This window comes from Python bivittatus, unplaced genomic scaffold (assembly GCF_059951505.1).
Source record: "Python bivittatus isolate LINGU-HERP-01145 unplaced genomic scaffold, Pbiv_v1 ctg000020_np1212, whole genome shotgun sequence".
Lineage (NCBI taxonomy): Eukaryota > Metazoa > Chordata > Lepidosauria > Squamata > Pythonidae > Python > Python bivittatus.
The window spans coordinates 67,343,754-67,368,785 of record NW_028277030.1 but is presented as its reverse complement, the minus strand read 5'-3'; the positions used below and the strand labels follow the sequence as shown (position 1 = coordinate 67,368,785).

The 25,032-nt window shown below is 37.1% G+C and overlaps 1 protein-coding gene across 8 annotated transcripts in view; it reads left to right on the top strand.

The window, feature by feature from the left end:
- The window catches only part of PTPRK (protein tyrosine phosphatase receptor type K), a 377,364-nt gene that overhangs the window by 330,029 nt on the left and 22,303 nt on the right, over positions 1-25,032 (top strand). For 5 of the 8 annotated variants that reach the window (XM_088140663.1, XM_088140665.1, XM_088140655.1 and 2 more), the window contains exons 15-20: positions 10,221-10,381; positions 12,241-12,276; positions 17,550-17,734; positions 19,547-19,634; positions 21,181-21,257; positions 24,628-24,664. In XM_088140663.1, coding sequence (XP_087996789.1) covers positions 10,221-10,381; positions 12,241-12,276; positions 17,550-17,734; positions 19,547-19,634; positions 21,181-21,257; positions 24,628-24,664 — 584 coding nt within the window. The remainder of the gene's footprint in view (positions 1-10,220; positions 10,382-12,240; positions 12,277-17,549; positions 17,735-19,546; positions 19,635-21,180; positions 21,258-24,627; positions 24,665-25,032) is intronic. The other 3 variants (XM_088140673.1, XM_088140667.1, XM_088140671.1) reach the window with 1 other exon arrangement.

Sequence of the window (25,032 nt, the reverse complement as noted above, 5' to 3'; positions counted from 1 at the left end):
CTTCAAGATCACTTCCTCACTGAAAAGCCATTTGGGGATAGAGATGGAGATAGATAATGATAGATATACAGATAAATCTACAGTAAGCCATTTGTGTGAGCAGCTCCCCATCGGATTCTGACACAGGCTGTGATGATGTACCTAAAATTATCCTGAGGATCACCCATTTTTCAAGCAGCTTGTTATATGGAACTGCAGCCATCAAGCTAGCATTTTTTCTAGGATAAGTGGAAATTTGATTCAATTTACATTACTAACATTTCCTACCTACCCCACACATACATAAACATATGCTTCCTTACCTTATAGTAGTCTCAACACATTGCTTTCTATTTCAAGATACTTGCATGGAGCTCTTTTTTCTCCTTCTGATCAGGATTGATATCACTGGACAAAAGTATCCATCCAGGCCTCCATTTTAATTGGGTTCTTAATGAATCCATTCTCCTGTGAATTAGGGAAACATGTCTATATTTTTTGCTGAATAAAGAAATATTTCTTTACATACACAGCAGCATGTAAACACAGTGGTGTTAGAAAATGCTTTCTGCTTTAACCCTAAGTTCTTAGTGTATTTCAAGTGCTATAAAATAATTATTGATTATCATTTTGTAGATACATATTAGAGATTCCATTATGTGGTATCCCTTTTGATACATCAACATTTTTAGTAAACTCAGAAAAATGCTTCCGAATTTCACAGATTTCACAGATTTAATCTTGCATAGATTATCAAATTTGAACGAATGGGGGGAAAAAACACATTGATTGGTAAGCACTTATGTATGACGTTACAAATCAGAAATGTCTTATGCTTTGCTTTATCATTTTGTACCGATTTTGAAGTGGATGGAAACTCTATTAGTCATTATAGAGTTTTACAACGTTATAAAGCTGAATTTTAAAAAAGGGATACTGCATCTCTTGAATAGCAAATACTGTATTTTTTTAACCATTGTTGTAATATTTCCAAATGTACATCATCTTCTTCCATTTGTTTATTTCCCATTTTTGAAGCTAGGCATGCCTATATCAGTACTTTCAGTTTAAAGGTTTAAAAACAGCAGCTGTGTGTGTATATATGGGCTTAATATACACACACTTCTACTGTAGAATGCCAGAGCACAGCACATTCGTTGCATTCGCACATAATGCTAAGCCTCTGTTCTGGTTGTCTTTTTTATCTTGTTTTGGGGGGGGGGGCGGTGAGCTATAGTAGCCTGGTTTGCACATAATACAAATGCCATAATGGCTTTATTTGCACATCATTCAACTCAAAAACAATAAAACATTATGGCTTAGCAAAAGTTTGCACCTGTATACCTGTAAGTAATTGTCTTACAGTAGTTGTTGGTTAACCAATCTCTGCTACTACGAGTCTTTGAGTTTGTAACTGAAAGCTAAAAGAGAAAAGAAGGAAAATAAAACTTTAGAGCACAAGAACTGTACACAGCTGTTTTGTATTTCATAACATTTAGATAGTTATCAGCCATCACATTTATGCTGCATGCTGAAGTAACATAACCCAGTTTGATTTCCATTTTTTTTCTGCAATAAATGAAGTGTTAGCATGTCATTTTTCTCTAGTGATCTCTGTTATCGAAATCATTTTTATATGCTAACATATTTTTTTAATTGCATGGCTCTGTAAAGCTAATCAGTGCATGAGCAAAATTGTAACGCTAAGCAAGAAAACATGATTTTTTAATTTTTTTTAAACGCACATTTCTCTGCTTTATTGAATGTGACCGAGTCACGCTTTTCATTCACCATTGCTTCTTTTTTTCCACTGTCTGTGATTTGCTTGCCAGGAGGAGCTACTATTCTTACTCCTACTACCTGTAAGTAGAAATGGGTGACTTACTTCTTTATATGTTTTGAAGATGCAGTATCCCTTTTCATAAAAAAAAAAAAGTATAGAAACAGGATTCATATTTTGCTCAAAATTCCCATATCATTTTGATACTTTTTAAGGAGCCACATATAATTTTAGGGGTTTTGCTTTATCTTTAAAGGGTTATTATATTCTAATTGGATGTACATTCCCCACACATTCATTTATATATATATATATAAATATACCACCATGTATTTTCATTCTAAAATCAACCTTTAGCTCCATCCTATGTAGGCTTATGTGTCAGGCAGTGTCTTTTGTTGAGAAGGACCACTGTTGTGAAGCCATTGTATTTTAGGTAACAAACTGATAGGAACATAGCCACTCTCTCAGAACATCCACCATTCAAAAAGGAAACAAATGGCTGGTGGTACAATCAGCATCCATTTCCAGCAGTAGAATCCTTTGTGTTGTACAATGGGAAGTGTGACTCCTGTTTTATTCACTGAGAGAATTAGATCCAACTCTGGTCACCTTCTGGTGTTACTGGTGATATAAAAATGAACACATTTTCTGCCTTCTCCGTTAATGTTCCTCTTCTATTGCTAGCTGCTGTTACCTTTTCTCCTGGGCAGTAAAAATGTCCTGTGTTTATTCCCACTCTGTATCTAGAAGTAAACATAGTAATAGAATGCAGTGGCAATTAGACCTCTCTCCCTAGGGAAAAGAAAAGAAAAAAGAAAGAAAAGAAAAGAAAAGAAAAAAGTCATTCAAGTCTCTTACACTTCTTTGCTCCCATCCAGCATGGCCATCCAGTCTTTCTCAGGAAAGTGAAAATAAATTCATGTGCTCCTTCTGATTACAACTTTCCCCCAAAATAATATTGTAAAGCTGGAAATGACTATAAGATAATGGAAGATCTGGAGCAATTTTTGTATGTTGAAATTTACCATACTGGGGGCTTTGGTACCTTTAAAAAAACAATTAGAATCATGATAAAGTTATATATAGTTATGCATGGGAGAAAGTAATCTTTATTGTCGAAGGCTTTCACGGCTAACCCTAACTGGGCACAGAGAGAACTGCTCCTGTCTGTGCTCCTGCACTCTGAAGATGCCGGTCACAGGTGCTGGCGAAACGTTAGGAAACAAAACTTCAAGAACACGGCCACACAGCCCGGAAGACCCACACCAGCCATCAGAAAGTAATCTCTTCCCCTGGGACCATGGTATTTAGGACAGAAAATATGCTCAAAGTTCAGTAAAAAGTGCAGGTTAATTAATTAATTTGGAAAGCTTTAAAATGGCTTTGACTAATCAATGGAGGATAAGATTATCAGACATGATAAAACATCGTAACAGTATATTACCACCACTATCAAGTAAGTAGGCTTCTCAGTGCTAGGTGCTTCAGGTCATACACAGGAAGGGACAACAGTGGACCCTTCACCAGGCATCTGGTTAATCACTATGGTAGGCTAATTTTTCTTTTCTCTGAAGGATTAGGCCCGTCAGCTATCTCAAAATATAGTCTGTATTCCAGCTTGAACATCTGATTGTTGCTATTTTGAAGAGATCTGACATAGGGAGAATTGAAGCAAAATTAATTTAAACAATCAAAGGAAGCTACCATATAAGGCATGCCCCAGCTTTCATAGTAATGAGGTTTTCTTCAGCAAATAAAGAAGTAATCATTTGCTAAATAGAATAAACGCTGAATTTAATGCATTAGTAGGGAAAGGTTGTGTTTGTTAAAGCAGAATGTCCATAAAATCCAATTGTGATTTTAGGACGTGTATTTTACACATGCTTAAAATACCAAATGGGCTTTTATGAAAGTGCAGAAACATCAAGTGAATGGATATATTTTGTCCATTGCATCCAAAATCTGCTAAGTCAAAATCTGTTAAATCAAAGATTTGCTGTAGAGACAGTTTCTTATTTATTTCTTTTCTTTAAAAGAAAACCTAACTAAACATGTGTAGACTAATGTCCTCTGGTTTATTATGACAAATTGCAATTCCCTTTTTAAATAACAATTTGCACAGCTAGAAGTAATTAAATATGTACATAGGATGTATCTTCCCTCTTACTAGGACTCTTCTTGAAATAATTCTGTAGATGTAGGCAGAAGAATTATGTCACGACTAATAATAATCTACTGTGCTTAGTCTCTGAAGTGCTTAAGTCTCCCGTGAGTTGATCTGGATGCCTGATGGATTCAGGGATGTGTTAGTCTTGTTTTCTTGGAAACAATACGGAAGTGGCTTGCCATTGTTTTCTTCCAGAATGTGTTTTCCACTTCTCAGTCTAGCTTCCAGTCCTAGTAATTTCTGTTCTGTTGGTAGTCATCCAAGTACCAACCAGATCCACTCTTTCAGAATCAGCCAAGAACAGCCAGATGCTGTCACATGTTCAGCATTCCTCAGTTGCCTGTGCTGAGCTGAAGAGCCAATGGTACATGGAGCTATTGGTTGCTAAAATTAGACAATGCTTTTACAGATATGATGGGGGGAATAATATTGCTGAATCAGAGCACCTGTTACTATAAAACCACATAGTTTGGATTTTCAGGTAGAGTTGCAAGGTTGGTTATAAACGATACAAAAATAAGAACCTTTATAGTACTTTTAGTCAGAGATGCACAATATTTTTCAGGCTGAGGAACATACTTGGTGTTTTATTGGTTGCTAACAGTTTGCATTCCAAAAAGATAGGATCCAAATTTGATTTAATCTGACATCATGACATGAGCTGTAGTTCACAAACGTTTATGCCTTTTAATTATAATTGTTAATATGAAAAGGTGCTATCAGACTTCTGATTTTGGCCTATTATAGAATCACATGGCTCTCCTCCCATAATATCCCCTTTTATTTAGTAATATATATAAAACAATAACTTCATAGGCATCTTACAGGGAGGCTTTTGGGCATCTCTGCAGCCAAGAATTTGGGGGAGGCTTCAACTTGTGTATCTCTTTAAAATAATAACTATTCAGTAATACAGAAATACCTAGTGATACTAGGGATGTAAGGGATTCATATTCTGTGTGTGTATGTGTGTGTGTGTGTGTGTGTGTGTGTGTGTGTCCAAAATAAAAACTCTAGTTCTTTCTGTTTTGTGATTACTTTTATATTTCATCTAAGGATAGATGGGTTGGAAGTGTTGGGGGTTTTCCAGCCAACAATGGAGGAATCAACCATTTTCATTAGCATGTTTCTTTTTATTTTTCTGTCCCAGCAGTCCTTGGGGAGGATTCTAGGTTCATAATAAAGCTGTATCAGTGAGACCTAATTGGAATGTTTGTAGGACATTCTTCATAACTAACAGCAAACCTGAATTGAACATTAACCACTTGTTTTCTTCCTCCTCCCCATTTTTTAGCATTGTCCATCATTCTGTCAGATGAATAGTTGTGCAACTCAAAAGTTCAAACAGACAGTATCCTAAGAAAGGTTTTGTATATTGTTACAACATAGATTTTTGACTATTTAATGACAAACTTCCAGGTACTTTCTGTTTCCTGGCAGTCATGACTTCAGAAATCATGTGGGGAAATTCCCTAAATCTGCTGTGGCCTTTTCACAAAAATTAACTTTTTCATATCTTTGCTTCTTGAAGACTGAAATGCTGTTGACTTTTCAGCTTGCTTTATCCAAAAAGTTAGTTCAATCTTTACTCTAGTTGAATCTCAGAACTCCACTTCAAATCCTGGAGGATTTTTATGAAGATTTATAAATTGGTGCTTCAAAAGAGGATTTAGTAAAATGTAACTGGTTATTCTTCTTTTTCTTCTTTCCTAGAGGTGGCATTAAGATTGAACAATCTAATTGAAAGCTTTAGTGTGAAGGACGGTAAAGCTATCAGAACAATAAATGCCTTGAACAAAGTGCAAGATTAAAGAATAGCAATAAATCGCCTCTATTTTAGTTCTTGACATTTCATTTTTACACTTGTAAAAAGACCTTGATAGCTACCGCTCTAAATATAATCTGTAACCATTATTAGGGCAAAGTGCCTCAGAGCATATGTTGAAACAATGAAAACAAGAGACCTGCAAGCATGTAAGTGCATAGAAACCTTCTGATTTTCTGCCATGTGGGTTATATGTACACAGCAAGATGATAGCTGAAACTTGGAACAATCACCATCCTTATCACCTTGTTATTTTCCCCACCCATTCAAGAGGACAGCTGTAATAATAGGATTTAACAATAGCACAAATATTTAACACCACCCTTGATAGCACAGCCCAGAATTAAAAAGGAATTCTCTAGCTGTCTGTCTTGAATTAAGTGATGTGATCCATGGCCTCAAGGGCTCGATCACTCAACTAAGACCTATGCTAGATGACTGCATATTATGTTGCTCTACTTCTGGAGTTTGTTTGCTCAGCAGCTAGCCAACCTCAGAAGATTTTTTTTTTAAAGTTGGGTCTGGCTAGTACTTCGATGAAAGATCACCAGGAAATCCCAGGACTGTAAAATAGACTGGGAAATTAAATGAACATCCCATAAGAAAAAAATGGGAAACACATCAGTATTTTGCCAAAAAGAACACTTCTGTGGATCTGTCCATATGGGTACAAGAAGTTGGATTTTACTGGTGTGTCTTCACCTCAATTTAACTGCACAATGGCTCGTTTTGGAACGTGACCACCACATAGATGGAAAACTAACTTTTCCCCCCTACCTCTTCTGTATGAAAAAATTAAAATCTGCCCTCACCATCATCATGACACCCATTAGTTCACCTTGTATACCTCCAAATCTGGTCTTTGGGAGGAGGGGGGTGTTGGTTTTTTCCCTAAAAAACTCATTAGCACAATACTTCATTTATTTTCATTTTTTTCCCTACCTGATCTATGTTGTTCTTTGCCTGCCTGGCTAACTTTAAATGATATACTGGGGAAGGACCTATCAGTTTCCTTCCATCCCAGGATAGATTTGGACTGAATGAAGCTGTAGTCACCAAGGGCAGTCCCTTTGCCAAATTCCCTTGAGCTTTTCAGTAGAGAACAACTTTTCCCATTAAGATGCCTTGGTTTGCTTGCTAGTATGGTCTTTTTCACCCTACAGGCTTCCCAGCGACCAACTGCATTCACTGCTTCCTCTTGCTATGGGGTGGAGGAAAACACACTTCTTTTGTGCTTTGATTATGTGTATTTACATACATAGTTTTGGTGAGGGAGTTTTTCTTAACATTACCATTTTACGTATTGTCGAAGGCTTTCACAGCTGGAATACGATGGCTGATGTGGCTCTTCCAGGCTGTGTGACCATGTTCTGGAAGTTGAAACTTCCAGAACATAGCCACACAGCCCGGAAGACCCACATCAGTTACCATTTTACCTTTGGTTAAACTGGTATCTTTTACTTTGTGGGAGCAGATCCCTGGTAGGACCTGCAGCATTTGATTATCTTCTGTGAGAAAGCAAAAGCTAGATTAAGGTGGCCTTGGCTAGTCTTATGTTCTTAGATAAGTGATTTAGCATTTGAGGAATAGTCTCTACTTTGTACTCAGTACAGGGGTGTTATCGAATTTAGACAACAACTGATTCCAACCTAGCTCGTCTTCCTCCTCCAATTTGACTGGTGCACTGGACTTTCATCCTGGATCTTGACTAGTGGGGAGCCAGACTAGCCTCATTCTTGAGCCACAACTGTCCCTGAGCAGCAAGGAGGATGAAAGTGGGGGATGCAGTGGGGGGCAGAGAGATAGAGGAAGCAGCAGTGAAGAGAATTTAATAAGTGGGCCAAATTCGCTAGATAACATCTCTGACTTAATACTTTGGCAAATTATTTGTTTCTGAGCTTCATCAGTTTTCCTTCTATGAGATGGGGATGTATTTTGTGCTGGGAGGTCAAATGAAATGGTATAGGATTTAGTGTTCAATTCAGTCTTTTTCATTTGTCTTTGTTTCTGAAAAAAATAGTAATCTTTTGTTATTGAGCTTCTGCCCTGCTCTCCCCTTCCCAGCGGCTATTTTGTGGTGCCCATGAGAGCTTTTACATTTTTCTAATGTGCCAAAAGCCAAAAATGGTTAAATGTCTTAATGTCTTAATAAGTGGCTTGGGTGTGAAGCAACCTAGGCTTATGTGACCAAGCACTTGAGGACTACAGTACTTTTCCAATAGGTTTTTATAATTGTCAAATTACAGGTCCTTATCATGTTACCTTTGACTGGGTTTTCCCTGAACATAAGAATGATGAAAGAGATTTCCTGAGCAGGTCTTGATGGCATTTGTGTCACCACTAATGTCTTCACAACCCTTAGGTGCAGAAATGAAACAGAGCTTTTCTGAAAACTCTTACAGCCTCAACATCCATCATCTCCAGGCAGTATGGCCAGGAGTGAGAGATGCTGTAAGTTATATTCAGAGACATCTGTTTTAAGGGCAAAACTGCTTTCTTTTCATTATATAATGTCACAAGAAGATAATTTGTGAACATCTCTGTAGGGGAAGCATCTTTAGCCTCACTGATTGTAGTTTCTACTCCTAAACTGCCTGTTACTTATCTATGAATATTCCAGAATGACTTCTGTTTCCCCTGAAATTACCAGTGGAGGTGCTATTAAGAGTAGTTTTGTGTATTATGTGCACATACAGCGCACAGAATTCAAAACAGTTGTTCATATTTACTGTTATTCCTATTAACTGATAGTAAGTGTTATGATAAACAATCACCATAGCATTTTATTTGTATAGTTAAGAATAGGCATCAACTTGGACAGTGTTGCCTACTTAATGCTATCACTCTGCCTTGTGGATTTTCAACAATACAAAGGATAATGCCTGTAGCAGTTGCTCAGAACTTAGTGACACAATTAGTTTCTGCCCTGGAACATAATAGTATATACTCACAGGTAAGCAGTAACTCCATAGATAATCCAGTCCTTGTGAGATTCTCAAATTGTGTGACTGACACTAAATTTTATACATGCAAAACAATATTTATTTATATGATTAGATATAAGATACAGACAGACAAACAGACAGATGTCACTAAAAAGAATAGCAAAAAGATATAAAATAATATATCTGCTAATTAAATAACATGTGAATAAAGGTAGTGCAGACGTGAGCTATAAGTCATCAAAGCCAGATGATGACTTATAAAAATAAGTTCACCTGGCCCACTTGGTTTATTCCTAGTTTGCCCTAAATTGTTTCAATAGTAACCCCAGGAATACCTCCAAAGTGCTAAACGCATCTTGAGGAGGAATGTAAATTCATCCTACACAGATTGAATACCTCTCTCTTGGCCAAAAGTATCCCTGTCTTTTCTGGGTTAAGCCTTTATTTGTTTGCCCTCTTCCTGTGTATTGCCAATATCAGATGTTAATTTAAAAATTGAGCAGCTTCCTTGGATTTAGAGGAAAATAAAAGATAACAGCTAATTGATATAAGTATATTTGTAGCACTAAGCTCCAAACTCAATATAACCTGTCCCAGCAGTTTCATATGTATGTTAAAAAGCAGGTTGGACAAGATTGAACATGGTGTAGAACTGCTGACGCCTCTAAACATGCAACTACAGAAGGAAAAATATTGTCCCCTTTTTCATTTGTCATACTACAGGGAAAAATAAATGCAAATAATTGGTAGTTTAAATAAACAACAAATTACGTTCCTCATTTTGCTGATATTTGTGCATTTTACCCAAGAATGAATGAATGAATGAACATTGTGTGTGTGTGTGTGTGTGTGTGTGTGTGTGTGTAGAGAAAGGTATCAGACCATGTATCATGATATAGATTGAATGGAGAATGTAATTATAAGGTGTTACATATTAAGGGTTTTCTCAGATTTGTATATACCATCATAATGTACCAAAAATATTTTTAAAAAATAGTAGGAATGTAAATGAAGATATTCCCACAAACAAATAAAATAATGGTAGAAGTTCTAATTTGAATAATTATGAATATGGAAATATGTGCATTTTGCTATAAACAATTCAGAGTAGCTTTAATGATGGCAGCTGTCATAGGAAGCTTATGGGTATTACATTTCTATTATTGCTGTGCTCTGGTTTTTGTAAAAAGATGAAGCCAGAGCTAAAATCCTAAACTTTCCTGCTGAAAAGTGATTCCCCTTAGAACACCTTGAATTAATATCTCTGTATGCATACTGATCCCCTACATTTCTTAAATTGTAAATATTATCTCCGTAGCTTTTTCCCCAAAAGTTAGGATAGGAAAATCATGTATACAGCTGCCATCATTAAAGCTACTTTGAATTGTTTATAGCAAATGCACAACTCTATACCTGCTCTAAAATAGTCTGACAGATTCATTCACTCATAGCTGTTATGATTAGATAATAAAAGTGTGATGACTGTTTAAAGCTTTTCTCTCTTGATGTTTGGTTGGGCAGTAAACTGGCTAAGAAACGCAAGGATGCCATGGGAAACACTAGGCAAGAAATGACCCATATGGTGAATGCAATGGATCGGAGCTATGCTGATCAAAGCACTCTTCATGCAGAGGATCCTCTTTCAGTCACCTTTATGGATTCTCATAACTTCAACCCCAGATGTAAGTATAATAGTGGCAAGGGCTCATTGTTACTTCTGTTTATATTTGCTATACATTGCGTTTGGTACCATACAAATATATTTCATGCAAGGGAATGATACACTAGAGTTATTAAACATTTGTCCTTCTTGCAGACCAAAAAAAAAAAAAAAATCAAATACAGAGAAATTTAGAATACGTGTTTATCAAATACAATTTTCTGAGGTTATTCTCTGATATAACCACTGGAATGTTTACTCCAAAGCCATAATTTAATAACTTTCATATTCTTTGCTTGTGCTGGGTCCAAAGATGAGAAACACTAAGGACAGTACTTTAGAAGACTAATGCATATATAAGTTCCAACAGAAAATTCCTTTTCAAGATAATATTTCAAGTGACCTCCCACTGTAGTACAATTGCAGTTTTGTAGTACGCAAATTGCTTCAGAAACAGCAGGCAACAATTACTTTCCATTCCTTCATTAGGAAGTGTAGGATTACATTATCTTTTTCCAGTATTAATCTACAGAAAAAAAATGGATGTTGCCTTTTTCTCCTCCAACATTAAACAGGTAATATATGGGTTCATACGATTGTTCTTTAAAGAATAGAAAGAATTGTAGCTCTTTAAAAATTATATTGCAAAAATGTATATATTTTTTAAAAACCTTGTATTTTGCCAATAGAACCTCAACATCTGTAAAATTGTGTTTGATAAAAACAGATTTCCATTTAATCAAAAGTATGTTTTAGATCATTATTCTTACACTAACCCAGTATGATTGTATACATTTGTGTATATACATATTCATATACAATTTGAAATTCAAATAACTTTTTATTTCAACAATTTGGGGTATTGTATTTATATCTAGATGCTCATCTGATTAGAGTGTGTGTGTGTGAGAGTTCTATTAAAAGGTATTGTTTATGCTAGTTGCACAACAGTGTTGCTGCCAATAACTTAAGAACAGATACTTCTGTAGGCTTGGATGCTAGGCTGAAGTACATAAGGATATTATTGAAAAGAGATTATTTGGAGAGTTAAGAGCTCTCTTGAACAATATGCTACTCGATGTGATGCAGAGATATGGGGGGGAGGAGCATATAGGAAACCTTTCTTCCCTGAACTTCTTTAAAATGCTTTAAGATTTGGCTGTAATTTAGTCAATTTTCCCACCCTATTTTCTGTGCAGGCTCATGTTCCCCTGCAAAAACCCAAACCAATTTAAGGGATTTTTCAGAACAACGGGGGATACAATGTGAAGGTGGTTGTTGGAAAATGAAGGCCAAATCTGAGGATGGGAATGCCACCACAATCACCTAAAAGCCTTCTCCCCTGTCCCCAGTAGTGATTGGAATGAGCAGGGTAACCCCATTATATTGCATAGGACCCATTGCAGGGCCAAAGAAACCTTGTTTGTTTGTTTGTTTGTTTATTTAGCCTGCCAGTTCCCCCAGGAATTTTGGCCAGCCATAGCTTTACTCAAGCCATACCAAGTCTTTGCCCTGCTAAGAAAGTTCACAATTTGGAGGCTTAAAACATTTGCTTCTCCTCCTTGCTGAGCACATGGAGTTCTGAGAGCAGTAATTAGCCTTGGGCAACTGCTCTGGTAGAACTGTCTGAGGCTTTTTCGCTATAGCTCTCAGGAAGAAAATGCTTAGATAACAACTAAATCCAACCCATTTGGACAGTTTTATAAATTTATTGCACTGTTTATTCTGTAAGAAGCAAACATCGTTTTGTACAAAGTGGTTTTGTATTTCCTGTACCGCTAATAAGATGAATAGACGTTGCTGTGTGTTCCAAAAAGTCTGTTTCTTTAAAAAAAACAGTTGGAGGTAATGTATTTTTTCATAAGCTTTGTTTTCCTGCAGTGCCCAATGATCCACTTGTGCCGACTGCTGTGTTAGGTGAGGACCTAGTCCTTCATCTTCTTTTTCTTCATGACTTAACAACTCTTGTCAGTAAATATATTTATTGTATGTCCAAGCTAGCTTTCAGATTTAGAAAGGTAGGCCTGGTACTTAGCAGAATATTTGGGTATGTTCAGTTATATGTTACATTTTCCAAAGATTCGTGTACTATAAACAATACCAGTGTAAGCAAGAATTTTCGTGAGCTGAAAGTTGGGTGTACAACATGCAGTTCCACCTGATGTGGTGCTAAAAACAACTCTAAGAACTCTAGTCAGAAATAATGGATGCTGGGAACTGTAGTTCAGCACTGTCTGTAACAGCAGGTTAGATATCCACTGTCTACTGAAAAGCTTTCTACACACTCTTGCACGCACAGATATTATTAGCTTAGGAATTTTACAGCTTAGGCAATGATAGCTTTCATGAATGTTTGTTTATATATGCATGCCTATAGATCTTGTTCTGTCTCAAGCCAGAGGTTAGTGAACTGTAGCTCAGGGTGCAAATATTCCCAAGCTCATTTATGTGGTTTTTGGAACCCACTCAAACTACTATTTCTGAACAGTGATGGCTTTTTTTTCTTTTTTTAACCATTTGGGGACAAGAAACCCATTAAACTGTGGTGAAAATCTTACAATTAATTTAACATAATTCTAAAAGCTTCCTCCTGAAAACCTGTGGGTAAAAAGAAAAACCCCAGCTCTGCCCATATCTGTGATACTCACCCACTTTGCATTCTTGCCTCATTGCACTGCAAACCTCAAACTTCCAATAAGTTGCATGCTACCTTAAAGCAACTAAGGGTTCCCACCCCAGCATATGCAAAGAGGTAATATCATGTAGCTCATCTGACATGGTTGCTTGATGATGTCACTTTTCTTTGCAATATATAATCCATTTTGAAACAAAAAGATAGCATGGAACTAGCAAAGGATGGTGTTGTAAAGTTATTTTAGACCGTCACTGATCTGTAGATACATGGAAGGAAAATTAATACTGGGTTCCCCAAGGGTCGGCACTTTCTCCGCTCCTGTTTAACATCTACATGAAGCCACTGGGTGAGATCATTTGCCACCATGGGGTGAGATATCATCAATATTCAGATGATACTCAGTTGCTCATCTCTGCCCATGGTGAGTTTAGCAATGCCGTGAGAGGCTGTTGAGGTCTGGATGGGGAACAACAGTTTGAAGCTGAACCCTGGTAAGATGGAGTGGCTTTGGGTTCAGGACTCTTTGGTCTCAGGAGAATTACCATTTTTGGTCTTGGACGGGGTTGCATTATGTAATCTGGGGATTCTCCTGGACTTGCAACAACTGTGCGCCAGTTACACCCATTTCTGGACCAACATGCCCTTCTCACACTCAGCCATACCCTAGTTACCTCCCGTTTGGTAATGCGCTCTACATGGGGCTGCCCTTGAGGAGTATCTGGAAGCTTCAGTTGGTTCAAAATGCGCCACCTGCATATTTGCACAAGCCTAGATTTGTGGGAGCTGCATTGGTTGCCAATTTGCTTCTGGGTCCAATTCAAGGTACTGGTTATTATCTTTAAAGGCCTACATGGCTTGAGGCCGGGTTATTTGAAGCACTGCCTTTCCCCAGTTACATCTACTCAGCCCTCCAGAGCCGGGAGGCAGGGTATGCTACGGGTCCCTTCAGTAAGGGAAGTACATCTAGTGGGACCAAGAAAAAGGGCTTTCTCTGTGGTTGTTCCTTCCCTATGGAATATCATTCTCCCGGAGATAAGACTGGCCCCCACCTTGCTACTTTTCTAGAAGGCCCTGAAGATGTGGTTTTGTCAGCGTGTCTGGGGACCCCAGGCTGATACGGAGCTGATCAAATGGTTAGTCTGAGTGTGATTGTTGCCGCCGGGGGGTAGGTTGTTGTATTATGGGTTTTAATTCTGTCAGCCACCCAGAGTCACCATGTGTGAGTTGAGTGGCCATATAAATTTGTTTAATTAATTAATTAATTAATTAATACTCTAGAAGCAATGTTAAAATAAAAATAATGTTAGATGTGGGTGCACTCTCCAAATAGTCTCAGCTTGTGGCTCCATGTAGATCTTAAACAGCATGGGAGTCAAGAGTGAACTCTGTGGTTATGATGCCAACCTGTCATCCATATCTAGCCAAATAAAATGATTATATGTTGCATCCAACCCCCATCTGAAGCAGGCTGTCCAGAAGGATACCACTGTCAGTGGTATCAAGGACATTTCCAGGAGTAGAACATATAGACGTTTAACCAAGGCATTCTGGGCAGTTCCAGGATCAAACCCTGGCAGGAGCACAATTACATTGGATTCAAAGAGGAAAAAAAATGAAGATATGTTCTTAGAAAGCACTTATGAATGTTGTGATACCTTCAACTTGTAAAAGTTCATTAGGAGGGACTATGCACTTTATGTAAAGCATAGCAAGAATCATGAATCACTTAGTATCTTAGTAACTTTCTAAGAACAGATCAAGCTGAAAGGTTTTAGGTATACCAAATGGTATGTCTGCCATGGAGACTCTTGTTCAAGAATATCTTAGATGGGTTGAACTATTTTACTAGTTTCATTTTTATCCTGTGTTTCCTTTTAAAAACTGAGGATAACACTGAGATAGGCCAGGTTGTTTGAAATCTACACTAAGGCTTCATGTCTAGTTGTAAAATTCACCCAAAGGTTCATGTCAGATCTCCTCTATTTAGCATCAGCTATTTAATAATGAATGAATTACAATTTTGAAATACAATCTACAACTCTAAGCAATCAATGAAATTAAACTGGATGATTCAGTGTTATTTCCCTAATGCTTTTTATTGAGACAATCTTATTCTATAGTAGTAAGGCACTAAACAAATATATTTGATGTGACATTAATGCTAACAGAACCTCCAAGTAGGTAAAATGATTGTTTTGACATGCAAAGGTTAATCTATTAGAACTGCAAAGAGCAAACCCAGGGCAAAACTGACAGACAGACTGACAGGTTCTGCACGCATTCACGTCACTGTGTTGGTTTCCATTTGTTACTTTTTCACCTTTATTTATGCGAAGCTCGATGTCTCAGCTGGAGGTTGTGGGTGTTTGCACTTGACTTATATACTTGCTAATATATGTGGTGTCTAATAGTATAGCTCTAATAGCTCTTGTTGCTTTGCATTAATGAAGTATTTTGCATATGAAATATAATTTGAAGTATTCACATTAGCATGTAGTGATTAAAAATAGCGTAAAGCATTTCTAAAATGGCAAAGCCTACCTCAGTACCATCATTATAAGACTTCTACAACTTGTAAGGTTGCTTTCATGATTTTGTAACATACAGCTGGCTTCAAATGTGTCTCAGATGTTTTATTTGCTTTTTCATGCTTCAATGTGTTCCAGTCCCTATAAGTGGTAAGTATTGGAGGAAATACTGTGTAAAGTTGACCATGAAATGATTTTTGTTAAATTATATATGGCATAGTGAAATATTCTATTTATTGAGACTTTGACTTGTTACTTGCAGTGCAAGTTAATTTAATAAGGCCCATGTATTGCAAAATTAAACACTCAGAGACTCCAGACTTTTTGGACCATTGAATACATTTGGAAATCCAGTTCCATCACAAAATGTCTGTTGTGGAGAACTGCGCAACTTAATCATAAGAGACCAGTAATTTTCTCAAGAAATACTATGCAAACCAATAGTTGGATCCGAGCTGCATATATCAAACTACCTCTTATGTCCAATGAAGCACAAGAAAATATCCATTTCATATAAGGATGTTTAAGATAGCAAACAAGTGATGCTCAAGGATAAGTAATTTTCCCCCAAACATGAAACATATGGAGGTATATAACAGACAAAACTTTCACTTGACACTAAGCACACTTAAGACTTTTTCTCAAAACTGCTGCCTTGCTCAGTTTATGACAACCCGTGTTAGTGAGCAGAGTGACAGCCTCCAGCAGCAGTTCCTGTTTCCTCTCTAGCAAAAGTCTAGCTGTGGTCGGGTGGTATGCCTGGGAACAGAAGTAAAAGAAACGTTTAATTGAATGGGTCTACGGGCTTGGTGGAAGGCATTCTTGGGGTACATTGGGGCCCACAGGCCCTGCTGCCTATAATCAGAAAACAATGCTGATGATTCTCTTCAAGCCTTTCCAAGGCCAATATCATCAGTTTATGCATTATGGTGAGCGCCTGCATGCTCAATAAAAACTGTTTATTGTGAACCCTCAACAAGCTAGATCAGACAGATTAGTCCACACATTTCCAAAGATGTACAAATTACTTCAGTGCAGCAGTCATGAACCAAACCAAAATAGACAACTTTTCTGAAAGTTGTTTTTCTCTTCACTTTTAATTATGGGTAAGAAGATAACCGAATATAAGTTCAAGGGAGCCAATAGCAAATTTGGGGGCACGGAGGTAGTTAAACCTTTCTAAACCCAATGAACAGTGGTTTGCATTTGTACAATCAGTAAGTATCATGGGACATGGAAGTTGAACTACAACTGTACACACCTTGAGGCTTCTCCATGTATGAATCAAAATCAGGTTGTTATTCAACACGTGCCCGTGTCCATTCTAACTCATGTTAACCAACCCAGACTGAAAACTCAGCTTGTCCAATCACTGTTGGACAATTGATTTGAAGCTTCTGACTGTGCATTTTGAACATAACCTTGTAAAAATATAAAGGGGATGCATATCTTTATTTTAATTTGGCTTATAGGCCACTCCAATCATTAACCAGCTGAACACCTTACAGTCTTACGTACCATGCATAAACAGAATTAAAAGATCTAAGAAAATAGAACCCCCCAAAAAATGACAAACATAAACATTCACAAATTTAACACAATAGTAGCAAAATCCTATGCTGAGGAAACCCACAGTCATATACTCATTCACAGGAAGGGTTTCTCTCAATTCATGTCCCCCCAAAGCTCTGCTGAAGTAACCCTGCTTTGTTTGCATTCCTACTTATCAGTTGTCCTGTTGAGTCAGGTTAAACCTCTAAGGGGATGCTATTCCAGATCAGGGGGTCAGTGACTGAGACGGCCGGTGAGATGACGTCCTTTAAGACAGGGAACACAGAGGGAGCTCCCTCTTCTCGATCAACTTGGGCAGCCGCTTGTTGCTGATGCTTTCTTTTGTAAGAGTAAAAATAGCATCCAGAACTTTGCAGGGTGCTGCAATGAGCTCATGTAAAGATGGGCTGTAGCAGGAGTATTTTAGTTCCACTGTTGCTGAACTCTCCTCCATTCTTGGGCTCTTATAACCACAGATGAAAACCACAGCGCAACAGCAGAGTCAAGTCGTCTGTTAGATGTACCTCGTTATCTCTGCGAAGGAACAGAATCCCCGTACCAAACCGGCCAACTACATCCTGCTATCAGAGTAGCGGATTTGCTGCAGCATATTAATCTCATGAAAACATCTGACAGCTATGGTTTTAAAGAAGAATATGAGGTAACACTGTCAGCAGTTGTTTTTTACATGGCCTAGGGCAGAGAGTTCCTTTGAGAGTAAAGCTTCTTGATTGCAAAGAGAGTTCTTAATTACAGGAGCATGAAAATGAATGTTTAATGGGGTTACATTTTTAAAAAGACCATTTTGAGTGTGCCATGAATGAGTGAAAGAATTTAAAAGTATTATGTGAGAACCAGAGCGTTGCAAAGAGTGAAAAGTATCAAAAACACATGCTCCTCATACAGGTATTCCTCCCTTTTTAAGGACAGCTTTTCCTTCAACATTCCTATGCAGGATATTATATAAATCAAATCTTGCATACAAAGGTCATTTGTTGAAAAGTTTCCCTGGGAGGCTCTATATGCAGCACCAGTACTTGTACACTGAAAAAAAAAAGCAGTCTTCTTTGCCTATTTTATTTATTTATTTGCAAATTTATTGGTAGCTTTTTATAGCCGCCCTGATCAAAAGACTCTGGGTAGGTTCCAAGACATTAAAAGATAAAAGCAACAGCAGATAAAGAGATAATAAATCAACATTCCCCCAAGATGGCTGCCAATAGAGTTGGGGGGGGGGAGCCTGTCTTTAAAGATATTCTAAAAACCATGATTTCTGGAGGTAAGGGATTCAAAAGTGGGGGGGGGGTCACAAAACCTGTTGTTTTGTCCCTGCCCCGTTCCATTCAGAAAGAGGATGGACTGAGATGTTCTCACCAGGTGGACAGATACAGTTCTGGCAAGACCATCCACCTGTGTACTGTATATCTTTCATATGCAGAGAGACCTTGGACAAATCGGGATGAAAAGCACATGCCTGGCCTGCCTAGACCAACTATAGTTCCTTGAATCCTAGTTCTGAAACTCTGATCTTAATCTTAGTTAATCAACTAGTTTTATATAAAGAATATATAGATATAGATACAGATACAGATAAGATACAGATATAGATATAGATATAGATACAGATCTTTTAGCCTTTGATTTTAATTTCTGCTCTGTGAGTTACTAGTTCATTCCTTTATCCACATAAAACAAAGTAGGTATGACTTGTTAATGACATGCATCTTCTTTTTTTATTTAGTTCTTTGTTTATTTATTCAATCTGTATTTATTCAATATTGTTCATTTTGTCACAAAGAAAGACAATATACAGGATAAATACTACAATGGATCCATTAAGTGGGGTAGGGGGAATTAGTAAAAAAAAAAAAAGCCATTCTTATTAGTAACCACAAATCACTGTTGCCTGATTCCAAGCTAATACTGTATGCGATATTCTCATCATGTAGGAGCGAATATGTAAAAATCATGAACTAAAAGTTATTTTATGTTATTAATGTACTGTAGCCTATTTTCAGTTGTTTGGTTCAAGAAATACTATATTTGCTTTTTACCATTGTGCTGGAAATAATTATTTAACTGAGGAATATTTTCTTTGCATATAGTTGGATCATTTCATTTATATCAAGCAGTGTTTTTCAACCTCCACAACTTTTAATATGTGTGGACTTCAACTCTCAGAATTCCCCAGCCCGCATCTTAAAGTTGCTGAGGTTGAGAAACACCGATATCAGGAATTGTCTCACTTTCTTCTACCACAAGACTTCTTGTGTTTTCTAGAGCTTTTCAGCCTGGCAGAATATTGCCATGTTGCTAGGAAAAAGTATATATGCCGATAGTCTAACTCCAGGAAAACAACCAAACTCAGAGAACACCAAGAACCCAACTGATGTTCTAAATTAATGTTAATGTAAAATATGTCCGGATGAATAAAATGCTAAAATAAATATAAATTATCTCTTTATTTTGAAAGAGTTTCTTTGAAGGACAATCAGCTTCTTGGGATGTGGCAAAAAAGGATCAAAACAGAACGAAGAATAGATATGGGAACATTATAGCATGTAAGTTAAAAACAGATAATCATGTAGATGAATATGTTTGTTACGTTGCCTATTGACACAACCGAGACAGGATATTATTATGTCTACCCATCCTACACAATGGCAAGTGATATGTTTCATGGTGGGTAAACATTTGAATATTTCTCCTTTGCCCTAGTTCATTGCTTTAACTACTCCATTGCACTGGATTAGCAAATGCCGTGAAGAGACTCATGGACAAAAACTTTGTATTTCACAGAATCACAGCATAGAAGGGACCTTGGAGATCACTTATTCCAACCAATGTAAACACCCATGACAGATGGCCATTCAGCCTCCCTTTTAACCTATTCAGTAAAGGAGAGTCCATAAGCTCCCTAGACAGTCTGTTCCAGTATTGAGCGGGCCTTACTATTAGGAATTTTCTCCTGATGTACAACCAAAATATCCTCTCTTGTAAACCATTGTTTCATGCACTGCCTTCTGAAACAACTTCAAACAATTTTGCACCTGAAGGCAGCTGTCATGCCTTACCAAGATTAAACATAGCCAGCATCGTCAGTAGTTCTCCATACGTTTTTCCTTCCAGGTTCTATATTTTGGTAGCTCGCCTCTGGATGTGCTCCATCTTCTCAGTATCCTTACTAAAATGCAGTGCCTAGAAATAAACACAATACTCTGATTGTTGTCTAACCACCACAGAACCATGAGGAACAATGATTTCTCTTGATAGTGACACTATATTTCTGTTAATGCAGCCTAGAATTGCATTTGCTTTTTTGACAGCTCTGTCATACTATTGTCTCATGTTCAGCTTTGTGTGATCCACCAAGACACTAGATGTTTTTGGTATGTCCTGTCCAGTATGGTTCACCCTCCTATCCCATACTCAGATGAAGGACTTTGCATTTGTCCTTGTTGAAATTATCTTGCTGGTTTCTGACTATTATTCTGGTTCATCAAGATTCTCCTGAACCTTGATACTGAAAAGTTTGCCATTCCTCCTATCTTTATGGTGTCTACAAATTTGATGGTCATATTTTCTAACCCCTTATCCAAGTAATTTATAAATACATTGAACAGCTCAGAGCCTAGAAAATAGCCAAATGGTATCCAACTTGACGCTTCTGACATACAGTACTGTTTCTAACGCTGTTTCAAAAGTAGCTACAAATGGGGCCATAGTATTCCCTTAGGAAAGAAACTCCATAGGGGTGGGGTCATCCCTGAGAAAAGCCTCTTTGTAATGTTTGCCAGTCTTTCTGCTCTTAGTGCTTTAAAGCCCAGGCAGGCTCTAAAGTGTGTAGATTCCTCTGTTCACTCATTTCGCTCAACTGTCCCAAGAGTAGGTACCGTTTCTGTTTTCTTCTTATGGCTCCAGCCTTCTATGCCATTTTAGATATGGCTTGGAGGTTTCTCCAACCTTTTTGAGCAGACTGGGAGGCGCTGCAAGTAAATGGGGGATTACCTTTTTTCTCCTTCCAGTAAGGGGGCCTGTAGGGGGCCCATTTCAGACTCATTTGTTTCTGCTGTATATCATTCCAAAGACAAAACCCATTTTTTACAGATGATCACTCCAGAGTGATATTGCAACCTGTGGAGGATGATCCTTCTTCAGACTACATTAATGCTAATTATATTGATGTAAGTAGAATGTATATCTTGCTTTTTTTTTTCTTCCCATCTACTCTCTGTGAAACATTTTTGCATGCAATTCCTATGAATTGAATGAGAGCCTTCTTAAAATTATGAACAAAATGTACACTTTTCCTTGTCCTCCGTCCTAGTACTCACTGACATTGTTGTGCTTTCTTTCACATCTGACTTTGATTTGGGCTGTAGATTTGGCTGTACAGGGATGTAAGTACCACTATATGTGAATAACAGCATCCTGTTATGACTATTTAATATAGTGAACATTCTCAGTTGCTTTACTATTACTAGATATATGTGCATGCCTCATTAATGAACTCCATTTATATATCTAGTCTTTTTAATATTCCTTTGTGCTTTTTTTTCTTGCTTTTTTTCTTTTTTTTTTTTTGCTTTTACCTACATTTTAAAAATATCCTTAGTTTTTTACAGCGATCATGAAAATCATTAGCTAAATCAATGGAACCTAACCCTTACAAGATTCACCCTTTGCTTGTGTATTTTCTTTCTTTCTTTTTTTTTTTTGCATTGTTTAGTAATTTTTATTTTGTATTCCATTATTTTTGTGTGAGAAGCTGGATAATAGAATATAGTGTGTTGCTCTTGAAAAGAAACCTACTGATAGTCTGGAAGGGATAACGGGTGGGAGGCCTGGAGTTGTCTCCTATTCTTAAAGGGAATTCATATAAGTAATAGTGCTCTTCCTACTAACCCTTGACCCTCATATTTCTAATGCAAGGCAAGAATCCTCAACTTGCAGTAAAAATGAAATAATAATAATGAGTTAGAAAATGATACAGAAGCTTAAAATTTTGGACAAATACAAATGAACATAAATGACCATGAAGGCTATAATGGGGTCATCATTTCCTAGACTGTAGTAAAGGCTTGTATATTTGACAATCTAATTCAATACAAAATTTCAAAATGTGTAATGTGGGTAATCACCACTGGTGTACTTAGAAGATAGTTTTCCAGGCAGGTGCAGTTACTTTAACAGAGCAGTTATCATTCAGCAAATACACCCACCAACAATTTTAATAAAAGAATTTCATAGCTATGTCCCTGATAATTTGAATGAATGCATGTGCTAGATTATGAGTTAGAGAACAATACTGCTATGTGTTTACAGGGCCTCAATTTTACTTCAGGACTCTGCTGGAAGCTGTTATCTAATTCCTTAAGTGTTTTGTTTCTCTGCAAGAGAATGTTTTCTTCCCCTATCTGTAATGCATTCTCAGGTGATCTAAATTTTTGTAGGGTTTTTGAGTTCCCAATACCCTTGCCCAAGGATACTGATTTTATTTTGTTTTTCTTATTATGGCTGTGCAGCAATCTTGATTTGAAGGGTGTCATAGTCAACAGCATCTTAAAGTCAGTGTCGTTTAATTCAAGGTGTTTACAATAGATATGACATGCACATGTACTCTAAATCACATTTTGCTCTTTGAATCCAGATCACTGCACAGCTGCATCACACATCTCTGTGTTTTTCTGAAAATCTCAGAGGCTACATTATTATGGGACTTGTTTGTGATGTTAAAACCAGGGAGGCTGCAGGCTGGTAGGACCATTAATGGCTAGTAATACAGGTAGTCCTCGACTTACAACCATTCATTTGACAACCATTCGAAGTTACAACAGTGCTGAAAAAAGACAACCGTTCCTCACACTTATGACCATTGCAGAGTCTCCGTGGTCATGTGGTCAAAATTCGAGCACTTGGCAACCATTATGTATTTATGACAGTTGCAGCATCCCAGGGTCACATGATCACCATTTGTGACTTTCCCAGGGGGCTTCCAACAAGCAAAGTCAATGAGGGAAGCCAGATTTGCTTAATGACTGCATGAGTCGCTTAACGACCATAGTGATTCCCTTGACAGCTACAGCAAAAAAGGTCATAAAATCAGGCACAACTCGCTTAATGACCACATTGCTTAGCAAAGAACATTCCAGTCTCAATTGTGGTCATAAGTCAAGGACTACCTGTAGGCATTTCAGTGTCATCAGCCCCTCATAATTAAGTTAACATCTACAATACTATACCAAATCCATGATTCTCAATGATTTCTCCTCCTTTCGAAAATGCAACGGAAAAAGTATCTTTCCCATTAAACTGAATATGAAGTGACGGGAAAATTGAAGAAGCAATGTTTAGCATAACGTTGCTTTATATAAGCATTTCTCAATAAAGCACTGAGTGTATCTTTGGGAATTCTTTTTCATAATAATTATTTCTTCCTTTGACCAACTTAATACAATGTGTTTTATACAGGAAAATTATACAATGCTGCTTCTAATCCTGCTTCTAAGCCATAGAATCACTGAGGATCACATCAGTAAAGATGTTGTTTACGTGTGCTGCTACCAGAGTTATTCTTAAGCTAGTATGACTAATTTCCTGCCTTCCCCAAATTCTATCATATAATTAGCAAAAACTTGATGAAATAATGTTCATGACATCCAGTTATCTTTTTTGTTGTTTCATATTCTAGCCATTAACCAATCATGGTCAATGATTGTTTACTTGATTTTAGCCAAAGGCCAACAAGCCCTTTTTAAAGTATATGGATATGGAATCCTTCCCTGCATTTAAAAATTGTACTTTAGAGAAAGTTCAGTAATGGCACCTATATGTGTGTTCATCTTTATATTATATGTACACACCGTTGCTTAACTTCTAAACTTAGTTTTATGTAATTGCACAAAATTGCAGTATTGCATGTAGATTTGCAATCTGTGCACACATATACATTGTCCAGCTCTAACGTTCAGCCATTTTGCTTATTCATTATGGCTCAATTTTTTTTTTCTGGTGCATTCATAGTAAAGGTTTTTGCTAAGAGTTTGGTTGTTTTGTGCTTAATATCTAAAAAAATAACAAACAAAACTATGTCAATCTGTATTTTTTAACTGAAGGCACATCTCATAGTTGCTTAGAACAATTTCATAGTTTCACTGAATTAGAACTTAAATTCAGAAATTTAAGAAATTAAATAAATGGCAACAGTCATAGATTTCACAAAACAGAGCAATTAAGAAACAATAAGCCACTTCCTTTTGAGGTAGTGAAGTTGAAGTTTTCATGAATTTTTCATTCAATCCTAAACCCCATTCTCTCAAAAATAACACCTTGAAATCAACTGGGCTTATTTCACATCCAGTGCTGCACTTTGATATTCTGGAAATGGTTGAAACTAGGTAGTTGAATACAGTTGATTGGATTAGCCACTACTAGCCTATTTGAAAGGGGTATCCAGGAATATTTTGGTATGCCTTCATTTTCCCTATTTGATTTTATATTTTTAAGGTAACAGACTGTTTTAAAAATCAACTTTTATTATTATTATTATTGTAGGGATACCAGAGACCAAGCCACTACATTGCAACCCAAGGTAAGAGTTGCAGTCTTGCAGTTGCAATTTACATTCTTGCAGAAATACGTGCAAGACTGTAAATTCATACTAAATGTTGTAAGTTAGCTACAATTTCCCAAAGTGCTCTTTTGGATGTCTATATCACCAGCAGAGATGAACAAGAGAAAAGTTTAATCTCTATTTTTGTGAGTTTGGAGGGGGGGGACTAGTTTGTTAATTGCATTTATCTCCTGCTATAATAAAACAATGACTCTTGGCAGATAATGTAAGTAGGCATATTCAATCTCTCAGCAGTTTAGATTATAAATTAATTAACATGCTATTTTATTTAGTTAACTTTCCACCAAAAATGGGTGAAGAATTGCAGTGGGAAGGGATGCTGTTGA